The sequence below is a fragment of the Neomonachus schauinslandi genome, chromosome 15 (genome assembly GCF_002201575.2).
Source record: "Neomonachus schauinslandi chromosome 15, ASM220157v2, whole genome shotgun sequence".
Taxonomy (NCBI): domain Eukaryota; kingdom Metazoa; phylum Chordata; class Mammalia; order Carnivora; family Phocidae; genus Neomonachus; species Neomonachus schauinslandi.
This window is the reverse complement of record NC_058417.1, coordinates 949,710-963,763: the sequence shown is the minus strand read 5'-3', so window position 1 is coordinate 963,763 and position 14,054 is coordinate 949,710. Positions and strand designations below refer to the sequence as shown.

Below are 14,054 nucleotides of genomic sequence, written 5' to 3'. Positions count from 1 at the left end.
CAGCATGGCAGGCTGTCCCACGTGCAGGTCCTCGGCCTCCCCCGAACGCGGGGTGGGGCGCGTCTGCACACCGTCAGCGGGTGATGCTGGTGCTCGCGCAGGCGGAGAGCCCTGGGCGGGAGGGCCCGGTCGTTTCTCGGCACCGGTCACCGGCAGCTAACTGCCACGGCGTTTACAGTGCACCTGTAAATGGTATTTATGGGCGTCACCACTATCGTGGTATCCCGATCCCCCAGGGGAGACACTGGGTATGGGGACGTTCAGTCAGTTGTCAAGGTCACTCTCCTGCTTTGGGTTCCCCGGAAGCCTTGGCCTGTCTGGGGTGTGACCGCAGAACACTGGCAGGGAGCGAGGAGGGAGCTGGGGAAGAGAACGTGGCAGGGGACGGACTCGGAAGGAGGGCAGAGTGCACATCTCGGAGTGCAGCCTGGAGGCGGCGGGTCAGGAGGAGGGCCAGGCCTTTTTTCTCAGGATGGTGAGAAGGTCCAGGGAAGAGGGAGGAGCCCCCGCGGCCCTCGCGTTGGGGGGATGACTGATGGTCGGTGAAGCCCAGAGGACAGTGCCCTCCTGTCTTCACAGAAGGTTTCTCCCGAGATCACGTGGGTCAGAGCCCTTGCTGCGGGGTTCCTCAGGAGGCTTCCACCCAAGAAAGGGGGACATGAGGAACGGATTCTGCCGCTCAGTCTGCACAGGCCTGCCTTCTGTCAACTCGCCCCAGCACCCCAGGAAGCTGGGTCTCTATGCGGACTATACCCGCGTGACTCATTTAGACTCAAGTGTGAATGACTGACAAAGTCAACACAGAATCCTTGAGCAGCAGCCTTGGAAAGAGCACAAGTTTTGCAAACAGACCTGGGTTTCTCTCTTGGTATAGCCAGTCACTGGCTCTGTGACCTTGGGCAGATTGGCCAGAGGTCAATTCCTCTTTATTTCTCTCCATCTGCCCTTCTCGGGGATCCACGTCCGAGTCTGCTACTGTCTGTGCCCTCGAGGAGCTCAGTCTGGGGCCGAACCGTCACCGTGCAGCAGTGCTGAGGCTTGGGTGGAAGGTCGTTATGACCTGGCCAGCAGAGGGGAGGGCTGGGGTGACCCAGTCCGAACCCCGGGGGCAGCCCTGGGCTCCACGGCGTCCCCCCTAGCTGCACGGCAGACAGGGCATAGCGGCGGCTGAAGAGACTGGGGTGAGACGTGCTAGGGACCAGAGGGGAGTGTCGGGGTGCTGACCGCCGTGAGCCCTGGGGCGCCCTCCCCATGACCCAGCACGAGGAGGAGGCTCAGGGCCAGTGTAGAGGATGGCAGCTCTGAGTGGCCTGTGCCCTCCCCGGCCCCCAGGACTGGGGGAAGCGTTTGTGCTCTGGGGGCGGCTGTGGTGTCACCCGGGGCGCCCCCCGGCCCCGGGCTGGTCATGCTCGTCACAGACAGAGAGAGTGGCTCTTTGCGGCCGGGCAGCCCGCCATGCTCCTGGAAGGGCCCTGCGGAGGGCCGGAGCTGCAGGAGGCCCATCAATCACCGAGCATTTCATTACACCTTGGACAACATCCATAATGGAGTAAAATGTCAGTAAGTTTACTAGGGGAGAAATAGTAACTTCCCCCGCGCCAGTTTGTTTTTTATTGACAGTGATTTCCAAAGACATTCCGATATCTCCATGGCCGGCGTTAACAGCCTCACAGCACGTCCGTGTTGATGTGCAAATGAACAGATGCAGACTCACAGACAGTAACGTGTTGCCTCCGTTTTAGCCGCAAGCAATAAATCCGCCTCTGAATGCGTCCCAATGTGTCCCCCGGACGCCCTCGGCTCCCTCGGAGCTGGGAGAGCCGCCCGGTAATTTTCCAGGAGGGAGGGCTGGCCGCCTCCCCTGGACAGAGCGGGCACGGGGGTCCCGTGGCGCGTCCCCCAAGCGTTTGCTCCTCTCTCGCCCGCCCGCAGGCCAGGTACCCCACTGCCGTTTTCCCGTCCAGCGTCCGTCTGGGTCCCGGCCGCCCGAGCACAGTGGTGACAGCCTGGGCCGCGCCCAGCGCTTCCTGCTGGGACCCCACGCGCTGACTCACTTCATCCCCAACAGCCTCGCGGGGGGCCGGGAGGGGGGCCGCCGGCTCAGCGGTGAGGGCCTGCAGCGTCCGCGCCCTGTTTGTTGTTCACATCAACACAGTGGCCCCCCCAGCGCCCTGCAGGCCGCGCCTGCCTCCCACCGCCCGCCTGTTACCCCCTCTCTCCGCCCTCCCGAGCCCGCGGGGCCCGTCCCCACTTCACAGTGGGGAAGCCGAGGCACAGTGGGGAGGGGGCGGCACGGGCCCAGATTCGTGCCCCCGCCCCGCCGCCCAGCCCCGGCCGTGGACCCCTTCACGCTTACCGTTAATTTCCCATCAACGGTGATAAACGTCTAACCACCCCTGAGCTTGTGTTTTGGGGCTTAATTGAAAGTCGTAACAGAATTTCTTCTTCGCTGAGCAACACATCAGAAATTTCTCAAATACTAGTTTTCGTTCACCAAGTAGGCCGCTGAGGGTAACCCTTTATTCCTGCTGCTGGTGGGGGGGTGGGTCTGGTCTCAGGGGTCCTGACCCATCCGTGACCTCGGGGGGCCGGCGGCCTGAGCGAGAGCTGGTGCTTGTGGACACGGCTGGTGACGGGCGTCCTGGGGCCAAGGGGACAGGGAGGCTCATGGCCCCGCGGGCAGACAGTGAGGAAGGTGATCCTTGCTCCCCGCTACCCCGGGGCTCTGCCTTGGCGACCCCAGCTCGGGGGTGGAGTCCCGTCTCTGGCCACCCGCTCACCTCCCACTGCTCCGTGTCTGTTACTTGGGGCCCTGGGAGCCCCTCCTTGCGTCCGAGCTCCTGTTCCCCAGCCCTGTCCTTGCAGGGCGTCAGCCTGGTCCTGGGGGCCCTGGTGCGCCATGGACACGGCGTCCTGGTGCTGACCGTGTGCCGGACCCAGCGGGGCCCCCGCAGACACAGGGCACACGGGTGTAAGAGACTTTCAACAGCAGTAGTTAGGAGACGCATTTGGGTGTTGACCAGGTTTTCAGATACAGAATGCAGGAATCTGCAGCAAGGAGAGGCCGTGGCGGGCTGGTGGTCCGTGGCGGGCTGGCGTGGTCGGGGACGCCCGTCCAGGATAGGCGGGAAGCGGAGGGTGGGCGTGAGCGGGGGCGGGCACAGCTGCACGCAGGGGGCAAGGGGAAGGGGCTCGGGCGGGGTGCGGCAGGTGGTGGGCCTTTATCCGCTGGGCGGCTAGGGAAACTGAGGCACAGAACGTTGCTGTGATGTAGCCAAGGTCAGAGACACAGTTAAGTGTGGACTTCACAGACGGGACCGTCGCTCCCAGATGCGGCCCCGGGTATGAAGGTCGGGGACCCACTTCTCCGAACCCCTTGGCTCCTGCTCTGGGCCGGGATCCCGGCAGGAACACCGGAGTGTCGCCTGCCCTCGGGGCACCGGGCTGGGGGGCGGGGCGTCGTCCCGCCTGCCATGGGGACGCCTTGGGTGCGTCACCCCCCAGAGGCGGCGTGTGCCGTGTGGGTGCCCTTCAGACGTCCTCGGGCAGCGGGCAGCGTCTGGGCATAGTCCCTGGCGTGCATGCGTGGCATGGGGCCCGGGGAGCTCCTGAGCCACGTGGCGGTGCGTCCACGCGCCCAGTGTGCTGGCTCTGTGCTTGTGTTCTCCGGGCTTCTCTGCGCGTCTCTGGGAGACCCCTCTGCGCCGGGGGACGGGGAGGTCAGGTGTCACGGCTGGGACGTCACCGCCACTGCTTGGTGGAGTCTCGTCCCCAGAGGTGCCCGGGCGGGCGAGTGCTCAGCAGTCCCGTGGCGCCCGACAGACGCCGCGTCCACGCCTCCAGCCACGGCGGCTCACGTCCCCCCCGAACGCAGGTTTTTCTCTTGAGATAGCTGTTCCCGTTTGCAGGATGTTCTTTTTCAAAAGTCAGATTTACCATAACTGCTTTCTTCCCTCCGGATCCTACAGAGGTGGCAGGACCCGTTGGTCGGGACGTTCGTGGAGGCGGGGGGCGCTCTCCAAGCGGGGGGCGGGTGGGGATGGAGACAAGGGGCCCGGGGAGAGGATTCGGCGGCAGACGCGGTGAGGTGGGGCTGCTAGAGGGAGCGGTGGCCGTGCGGGGACAGGCGTCCGCGAGCGCCGGGGGCAGGTGCGACCTCACCTGGCGCCCAGGCCCTCCGAGGAGCCCTCCCGAGGGTGGGCACGCGGCAGGACAGTCCCGAGCCGGCCTGAGTCTCCGCCGTGCTCCCCGCCCGCAGGTGCCTACGTCGGCTGCTTCAGCGACAGTGGCCGCGATAGAACATTGAGGGGCGCCGTGTTCTTCGACTTGAGAAAGATGACGGTGTCCCACTGCCGGGACGCGTGTGCCGAGCGGTGAGTGAGGGCCCCAGGCCGTCCAGCCGCGCCGAACCAGGGGCGCGTGGCTGCCAGGGGGCCATCCTGCTGCGCCCGGAGCTGGACGGGTCAGCCCCCGGGTCACGGAGGACGCTTCCCTGGGGCTCGGTTTACTTTATGTTCAGACTACAATAGAGGGCTCAGCTTCAACGTCACCTCCTCCAGGAAGCCTTCCAGCTTGGTCACGATCCGTTGCACCCCTTTTATAGACGGAGAAACTGAGGCCAGAATGGAGAGGAGGGGCTCAGCCTTGCAGGGCAGACAGAGTAGAAAGTGGCACCGACTAAGTGCCCTTTTACCTTCCCAGCGTTTCGGGGAACAGACGAGGGGGTGGTAAGGGACGGTCGGGGCTGCGCGGCCAGCAGGTGGCCACAGACGAGGATGCGGAGCGCCAGGGGGTTTCAGGCCTCGGAGCCGGGGGCGTGAAAGCGCTGGCCTCTAGTTTATCACGAAGGGAGGCCTGCTCCCCAACGTCAGCCGGGGGACCCCGAAGTTTGGCCGAACACCGGCCCCTACGGCCAGCCGTGTGCCGATGGCGCCGCCCTGGCCTCCCGGCTTGACCCCGACCTTGGTCGCGGCCGCCGTAGGGCCGGGGCCGTGACTCAGCGGGGCCGCTCTCCCTGCAGGTCCTACGTGTACGCGGGCTTGGAGGCCGGGGCCGAGTGCTACTGCGGAAACCGGCTGCCGGTGAGAAGCGTCCGGCCGGAGGCGTGTAACCACGAGTGCAAAGGGGAGAAGGGCTCCGTGTGCGGGGGCGTCGGCCGGCTGTCCGTCTACCGCGTGGAGGACCTGCAGCTCGGCTCCAGGAAGCGTGAGTGTGTCCTCCCTTCCCTGTTGCCCTGCTGGAGGGGCTCGCGTGGGGGCGGGGGCGGCCAAAGGCCGCGTGGGCTCGTGGCCTGTGGGACAGACACACTCATCAGGATGCCTGGGCCCACGCGTCTCGCACGTGCTGTGTGGCCCCAGGCAGCTTGCTTCCCCTCTCTGGGCTCCTGTTCTCCGTCAAGTGCAGAGGCAGCTCTAGATGAGCCGTGGTGGGGCCGACCGGAGGCTCCGAAAGTTTCCTGGCTGTGCAGCGCCTAGACGTCCCGGGCAGACACGAACAACCCTTGGAGAGCCTGGGCCCCGGAAACAAAGGGGGACTAAGATGGCGGTGCGGAGGCCAGAGCGGGGGGAGGTGCGCGGCCGGGGCCTCCTCCGCAGAGCGGGGCTGCAAGTCCAGGGGCCGCAGTGGCAGGGATGGAGTCGGGCCCAGAGCTCTGCACACGGGGACATTCAGTTCCGCTGAAGTACAAATCCGTGAAATTTTAGGTTCCAAAGGAAACACCACCTGCCAGTTCGGGAAACACCACCTGCCAGTTCGGGGAGATAGACGGGTCAGTTTTGACCTGAGCTGGAGCTGAGATTCAAACCACCAAGCTTGCGGTGCGGGCCTGCATCTGGGTGAGGCCGGAGGCCCAAAGTTTTACCGCCCACTTGGTCCTGATGCCCCGACCTGACAGCTGGCTCCGGCCGTGTGGAGCCGATGCTCGGTCTCCTGAGGGCTGCGCCCCCGACTCGGGCGGGTGGAGGTCCCCCAGACAAATCCTCACTGAGGATAAGCTCACGATCCAAAATTATAGAAGGTGGGAGGCGGGAGCCGACCGCAAGGGGCAGTGAGCTGATGCGCCGGGAAGCAAGAATGCGCCCCGAGAGTTGCCGCTGAAAATGTCCAGCGAGCTGCAGCTGAAGCTTAGGTGCATCCACCGCAAGGCGACGCGCCCCGGATCACCTCGATGCCATTGTCGGGGGCTGCTTTCTAAATGCCGTGGTGGCGCCTCTGCCCACGTCGGGGACACCTTGTTGTGATGGGGAGCGGCCGGGCTGGACGTGGGAGGAAGTCGGAGCCGGGGAGACCTTCTCCCAGCCCTGGCAGAGCTGGGACCACGTGACCGCCGTCTTAGCTTCCGGCTTCCCACCAGCAAGGAGCACTCGCAGGGCTGAGATGGGTGAACGTGCTCCCGGATGGTGGGCACCGGGCGGTCGAGGGCGTCAGCGCTTCACCGTGTGCCCCTAGGGGCCCTGGGCTGTCCCCTGGGCACGAGGGGGCCGCGTGCCCGGGCTTGCAGCCCCTCCCAACAGGCGCACAGCGCGGACGCGGCCAGTGACGCTGGGACCGCCAGCCCGAGGCAGGCCCCGCCGCGCCTCACGTGCACGTCCGCTGCCGTCCACTCGCGGGGGGCTCGCCGGGCCCAGCTGGTGCCCAGACCGCAAAGTGCTGGCCTCCCGGGTGCAGGCTGGGGACGGGGTCTCCACGCTGCTGAGGCGGGCAGAGGGCACGACAGCGAGACTGCTGCCTAAGCAACCCTGACGAGTGCGGACGGAATGCAAGCTGTCGGAGCTGGAACATTCCAGAAGGCTCAGCACCCAGGACGCCGCGAGGGGCTGGACTTCTCCCCCTGGGCTGGAGGGCAGCTGGGCGGAGGTGCCCGCGGAAGCACAGGCTCGAGGAGTGTTTGTGGGGCCTGGTGGGAGCTCGGGTCTGACCCAGCAGCACACTTCTCCGCATCTACTGTTCTCCTCACGCCTGCGTGGCAGGGATGCAGAATTTTCCAGACTATCAGCCTCTCAGGTCGCCTGGTGCAGAATCTGGCGCGGTCCAGATCTGTGGAAGGAAGGAGGGACGGAGCGGGGAATGGATGCTGGGGACGGACGCCGTGCCCCGGGGCCGGGGGGAGAGGAAAGGAGGGATGGAGGGGGGCATAGACGCCGTGCCCCGGAGTTCGGGGGGAAGCCGGCCTGAGGTCAGCACGTGGCAGCCACGTGGTCCCTTGTCGGTGACCGTGGTGGGGAGGTTCGGGCGCCCGGGATCTCAGGAGTCTGGCCCGTCCACACCCGGTGCAGGGCGGTCTGCTGTCTGGTTTGCTGACTGTATTTGCCGAAACCACCGTTTCCCCATGACAGACACCAACAACCAGGGGCACCGTTTCTCACCAGAAACCTGTCTGTCCCGTCAGGGAGAACCGTCACATACCGCGGATGCTTCCGGCTGCCGGAGAACGGCACACACACCTTCCCTGAGTCCCTGACACAGGCCAACGTGACAGTGGACGCCTGCTCGGGATTTTGTTCCCAGAAGGTAAGGCCACCCACAACTCGTGCGTGGAGGGGTGCGTGGGGCAGGTGCCCAGGCTGGGTGCAGGTGTTGGCATGGCTGCGTGGCCTGTGCTCACGTGGGTGCCCCCGGCTGCCCAGGCGCTGTCCGCGGGGCCGCGAGGCCGGAGGATTCGCGCCGCCCCCGATGGCGGCTCTCGGCACGAACGTCAGGTGTTCAGTGGACTGGGTTTGTCAGTGGGATGTGCTTGCTTGGGGAGAGCAGACGGCTCATCGGCTGCGCCCGGGGACGGGGCTGGGTGCTGACCCGACGTCAGGGGCCATGGTCGCACGTGTGCCTTTGGCTTACCTGGGGCTCGGGTGCGACTGTGCAGAGGGTGGGCGCGGGCCCAGACCGCTGTCCCTGCCTCGTGCGGGAGCCCTGGGAGGGACACGGCGGTCAAGGCCAGACGGGGCTGGTAAACGACAGGACCCCAGAGCACTGAGGTCTGGGGTGGGGTCCAGTGGCCCTGCACGTGGCGCCCGGGCGTGGCAGTAGGCTGAGGCTGGGGCTGCTCCCTCGTGCTGGGGACTGAGCCGAGACCGCATAGCGGGCGGGGCTGGGACAGGAGCGTCCTGGTGGTGGTGGCGTGAGCGTCCTTGTCCGTCAGGCTAGCTCACCCCATCCTCCTAAGGGCCGCGTCGGGCGGGTGCTGGGACACGCGGCCGCGTTTGAGGTGAGGGAACAGAGGCAGAGAGGCTCCTGCCTGCTGCCCCCTACGTGGGGAAGCCAGGAGTTGGACCCAGTCGGGCCCCCTGGTTTTGACCCGGCCAGTGGCTCGGAGCTGCAGGAAGTGGGCTTCTGGAACGCCGAGGAGCGCGCCCTCCCTGGTGCCCCTTGAGATGCGTTCCTCGGGGCCGAGACAGAGCCTTTCTGCACTTCCCACCCTAAACCGCCGCCTTTGGAGTGGGTCTCTGCATCCCCAGCATTTCGGGGTGTCTGGGGCGTCCTCAGGGCTCACGGCATCCAGGGCCCGCGTTCCCGCACCCCCCACGTGGGAGCAGAGCTCTGGGTAGAGGCCACATGCACCTGCTACCACGCAGCCCTCCCGGGACTTCTGCACCCCTGCCGTCCCCAGCAGCCCCGGGAGCGCCCACTGCCGTCCGCAATCCGAGGCGCTAGGCTGCACCAGACCAGGCCTCCTCCGTCTGCAAACCTGGAGATGCCCCGCGTGCCGGGTGCGCCGCCTTACCCTCCCGGTGCTCCTAGGGGGGACACTCTGAGCCCCGCACGCTGCTGGAGCCAGCGGGGGTCCCAGCCGCGGGAACAGGCGCCCGTCCAGTCTCGACGGCATCGGGGGAGGGGACGGGCAGCTCCTTTTCCTCGCCCGACGGTCGGTGGGTCTCAGGGACCGGTGTGTCCTGGCACGGAGAGCGCTTTCCCGTTCTTGGGCTCCGTTGTGTGCATGTCCTATTGCTTATGCAGCCCCTCCCCCGCTGTGGAGCGTTTCCGTGGTTTTCAGTGTTTCGCTTTCGCGAGCGAGGCTGCGGTGACGCTCGTGGTAGGTGGGTCGTTCTGTGTCGCTGGATCCGAGGGAGATGCTGGGTCAGGGTCCGTGTGTCCGCTGCGCTCGGCAGAGATTATGTGGATTTTATGGATGTGTGAGGCAGACACGGTGGCTTTGAGAATTTTGGGGGGAGGGCGGCTCCAAAGCAGCGTCCTGGGCCGGATGCCCCAGTGACCTGGGCAGCCCCGGGCATTCTGCTCTGGGGTTACGGACGCAGAGTTCAGAGCCTCGGGGGTCCTCAGCTTTCTGGTTCTAGCTTCCCATTGACCGGCGGGCTCGTGGTGTCCTGAGCCGCCCTCCCGCCTCTGCCCAGCCCCTGGCCGCAGCACCCCACTCCGACTGGCAGCCGGGTGTCCCCTGCAGGCACAGCCGAGAACCCCTGCTCTAGAGCTGGCTCGGCCCCGCGAGGCCTGGCCCACGTGCTCCACGCCGAGTCCTGGGGAGCCGCTGTCTTTTCTGACTGTGTCCGGGCTGAGTTCTGGGGGACACAGGCCCGCGGAGAGACCTGTCGGCAGGGGTGGTTCTCTCTCCTCCCCGGACGTCAAGGGGGTGGGAGAGGTGAACTCGGGACGTCCGTCATACGTTCCCCTCTGGAGGGCCAGCGCCTCCTTCCCACGAAGGCTGGTGGCCCGAGGGCCTCAGGGCTGTGGGTGCAGCTTCGTCTGGCACTGATTTGGCCGAAGGCTCAGATGCTCTGGGTGCACAGCGGGCGACCCGGCCACGGCAGGTTTCTTCACGGACGGAAGCCCCACCACGGAGCCAAGGCTGGGGTCGGCTCAGGCCTCACGGGGGCCAGTCTGGGCCGTGGCGGCCTCGGGGCACCCCACTTCTGAGTGCCGTCGGAGGCTTGTTTGTGGCCCCAGATGAAAGTCTCCACCGTTGTTTGCTGGTTGGTTCCAATGGTTCGGGAGCCCCAGGGTGTGGCCGGATTGACCGCCTGGTATCTGTGCGCGGACCCCGCAGTGGGGCCGCCGAGGGCCGCCGGCATGGTCGGCGAACAGGCTGCTCTCACCTGACGCTCCTGCAGGGATCCCATGGGCGGTCTGAGCTTCGCTCCCCCTGCACCTACTCCTGGGTATGCTGACAGGGGTCGGAGGGCGAGGACGAAGGGTCGGCCAGCATCTGGGGTGTATGAGCTCTTCCTATAGATTATTGATCGCCCGGATTAATATTTCCCACAGAGGGGTCTTCTCAGGCTTTCCCATGGTGCTGACCAGGCTCCTTCCCTGCTCCACCAGACCCACCTGATCCCGGCAGGTGCAGTCTGTCCCCCCGGGGGGGGCGCCTCCCCGGCTCAGCCCGAGGTTGGGTCAGTAAGGGTCTGGATTTTGTGACTTAACTTCCTGGATGTTGGGAGGTTTTCCCTTTGCCGAGATGCTAGCCGGTCCTGTCCACAGGTGACGAGCTGGCGCAGCTTTGGGGTTCTCACACAATTTCGGCAGTAAACCTGTCAACGTTACACTGCGTGTGTCTTTAAAGAAAATTTATTGTTTTTGGGGGGGTCGGTGGTTACAAAGGTAATGCATACCTGTTTTAGAAAATTTTGAAAATGCAGAATTAAATTAAAACTCACCTGTGACGTTACCACGTCGGAGAAAACCACCAGTAACGTTTCACATCCTTTGGTCTTTTATTCTAAGTGCATGTTTGTGGAATTTGTTTCTTAAAAGCTGAATCTCTCGGGGCGCCTGGGTGGCCCAGTCAGTTGAGCACCTGACTCTTGATCTCAGCTCAGGTCGTGATCTAGGGTGGTGAGATTGAGTCCCGCGTCGGGCTCTGTGCTGGGCATGGAGCCTGCTTTAAAAAAAAAAGGGACTCTCTCCTTCCATTTGTTCCCGTGTTCCACATGTCCCTCGTGGCTGCCATGGGGCTGCAAATTGGGGACCGTGTGGTCGGAGAGGCCCGCCCTCTACTTTGGGCTCTTCCTTACTTTCTTCCCTATTCTAAGTAACTTTTCTAAGTAACTAAGTAAACTTAGTAAGTTTCTAAGTAACTAAGTAACGCTGCCCCAAACATTCCTGAAGGTCGACCCGTGAGCAAGGTCGACCCGTGAGCAGGCTCATAATCATCTCCTCGTGTCATCACACGTGGGAGGGGAGGGATTTGTGCATCTCTTATGTCACTCATGAGACCTGAGGTGCGTTTCCAGAAGCAGGTCACCTGGCCTCATTCCAAAGACGGTGGAATGTGGCTTCAGAGTCCGTGACCCGGGTGCGTGTCCCCGTGCGGCCACTTCCTTGCCTTGTGGTCCTGGCCAGTCTCGTGGCCCTGAGCCGTGGCATCCTCACTGACTCACGCGGATGCGATCCGTAGCGGTGGCTTCCTGCGGTCGAACGTGGGCTGCTTCTCCGACCACACAGCCCCCAGTTTGCAGCCCCATGGCAGGGAGACATGCGCTCGGTGACGGGCTCCGTGGCCGGGCTCTGGTTCACCCTGACGCTCACCTGTGAGCAGAAGCCCACCCTCCACCCCCATCCCAGCAGCCACCCTCCGGGCACCTTCTTTCCTTTTGGGCCTGAATGTCCAGAGCGGCCTCGGAGTGAACGGAGGCGGGAGACCAGTCAAGGCACAGATTTCACCGAAAGCCCCCCGTTTTCATGTGTGTGTCCACAGAGTTGAGAGCGGTGTGTGGCTGAGCCCTGGGCTGATTCTGTCCCTGATGGGCCTCATGGTCTGAGGTCTTGGGCTGCTCGACACCTGCCTCCTCACCTCAATTTCCCCTTCTGAAGTTCTGATCTCTGACGTGTTTTGTGACGCCTGGTAATCCCGGAGACCGACTGCAAGAAAGGCACTCAAGGAGGATGGAGATGGATGGGCCCGCCGAAATGTCCACTCCCTGATCCCTGGCCACCACCACGCCTTTGCATGTGGACGCTGGGACAGGAGGGCCCATCCCTTGCTGCGTCCTGACCCGACGCCAGGCCAAATGCGTGTGCACGTGGTAGCCACCGGGCCCAGGCTCCGGATGCGGTTTCCGGGTGGGGCCCTGTCCCCCCCACCATCCCCTCCACCCCTTCGATGGGAACAGTCCCACGTCTGTGTCCCGGCCTCCCCCTCCTGTCTCCCCTTCTCCGATCGTCTTCTTGCTCCGAAGCCCGGGTGGGGGTGGGGGGAGCAGGGAAGCTGGCAGAGAAGAGTTACATCAATATTTTTTTTTAAAGATTTTATTTATTTATTCATAAGAGACAGAGAGAGAGAGAGAGAGAGGCGGGCTCCTGACACGGGACTCGATCCCAGGACCCTGGGATCATGACCTGAGCCGAAGGCAGACGCTTAACCATCTGAGCCACCCAGGCACCCTTTCATCAATATTTAATTTTCATGGAAATCATGTCCTAGAAATCCCCAAGGGGCTGGAAATTGTTCTGTGTTTTCAGAATCTGGTGATGTTGCTGAGCGGTTATGTTGTAAATAAAACCGCATTACCGTCTACGGCTCCCCCTCGCTCCGCACGCACTGCGAAGCTTGACGGGTTCATCCACGTGAGGAAGCGGAGGGGCTCGGGTCGCCGGTGGGGTGCAGGGTTGCGGGCGGCCACTACAGCTGGGGAGGGGTCCCGCGTGGTGGCGCTTTCTTCTCTGAGCAGAGCCCAGGGCCCACGGGAGCCTGGTGCCCACGTGCACCACCAGCACCTCGGGGGACATTCGACCGTTGGCTGGCGCATCTATCAGACGTTCAGTGAGCGTCCACCAGGTGCGGACACTGCTGGAGGGACACTTCCTTCTGGGACACGGGTCCCGTGGGCGCTCCCGAGGACACAGCGGACAGAGCCCAGATGGGCGTGGAGCGAACGGACACCCCGATGGTGCGTCTGCCCGTGGACGGCGACTCTGCGGTTCCTCCACGGAGGATCCCGCGTGGGCGGAGTGGGCGCACAGACGGCCATCTTGTCCCTGTGTGTTCACACGGTCGTTTGTCTGTGTCCTAATCTCTTATGACGACACTAGTCGGATTGGCTCACACCCGCCGTGGCCCATTTTAACTGATTTACCTCTTTAGAGACCCCGTCTCCGAATACAGCCGCATCCTGAACTGGGGGTAGAACGTGGGCTCGGGACAGATGCCGCGGGTGCGGAGAGATGGTGGGGACCCACCGGTGCTGTCCTGCACCCCGATGCGGGCCCTGCTGTGGTGCGGAGTGTGCAGGGGTGAGGGACCGCTGTGGCCAACGGTGGGTCTCACAGGTGCAATGGGGGTGGGACTTCCAACCTCCGTCCCGCGTGTAGGGGCCATGGAGGGGGGCCCACGGACAGCGTCAAACCCTCAGGTCCCCGCGCGTGGGGGGGCAGCAGAAGTCCCGAGATGACAGGGGGGTCACCGAGGACGTGCACCAGGGTGGGGGGTCCTGCCCCCAGCTCACAGATAGGAAAACCGAGGCTAGGAGGGGGCAGGCTGTTGAGCTGTGGGGTTGGTGTTGGGGTCTGACGGGTTACACACCTGCTGCTTCCTCCCTGATCCCTGCTCAAGGGAAGCCCACAGACACCCCGAGCCACTGCCTCCCCCGTCCTTCATCCTCCGAAAATCCATGTCTCCAGAGCCTCCTCCAGCAAAGGCATGAGGACCGGTGCTCTGGTCCCAGGGGAGGGGGCGAGCTGGTGAGGAGGCTGGAGGGAAGCGAGGTCCTTCCCCTCTTCCAGGCCAGGAGCCACAAGACTTGTCTGTTCCCTAGAGACTAGGGTTCCAGATGGGCCCCACGGGCTGTCTCAGGGCTTTCCGTGTGTAGGGGGGGCTCAGTGCTGTAGCAGCGATGGGCATGCGTGGCGGGGGTGCGCGGGGGTGCCTGGTGGGTGCGCAGCATCAGAACAGGGCGGGGGTGCATGGTGGGGGTGCGCGGGGGTGTGTGGTGGGTGCGCAGCGTCCGAACAGGTTGGGGCTGCATGGCAGGGGGTGCGTAGAGGGGCGCAGCTTCGGAACAGGGCGGGGCTGCATGGCGGGGGTGCGCGGGGGTGCGTGGTGGGTGCGCAGCATCAGAACAACGCGGGGGTGCGTGGTGGGTGCGCAGCGTCCGAACAGGGCGGGGGTG

At 64.5% G+C, this 14,054-nt stretch overlaps 1 protein-coding gene across 1 annotated transcript in view; it reads left to right on the top strand.

Annotated features, from left to right (window-relative positions):
• The window catches only part of WSCD1 (WSC domain containing 1), a 19,553-nt gene that overhangs the window by 770 nt on the left and 4,729 nt on the right, over nt 1-14,054 (top strand). Inside the window, exons 2-4 of the mRNA XM_044921669.1 lie at nt 4,257-4,373; nt 5,021-5,205; nt 7,388-7,509. Coding sequence (XP_044777604.1) covers nt 4,257-4,373; nt 5,021-5,205; nt 7,388-7,509 — 424 coding nt within the window. The remainder of the gene's footprint in view (nt 1-4,256; nt 4,374-5,020; nt 5,206-7,387; nt 7,510-14,054) is intronic.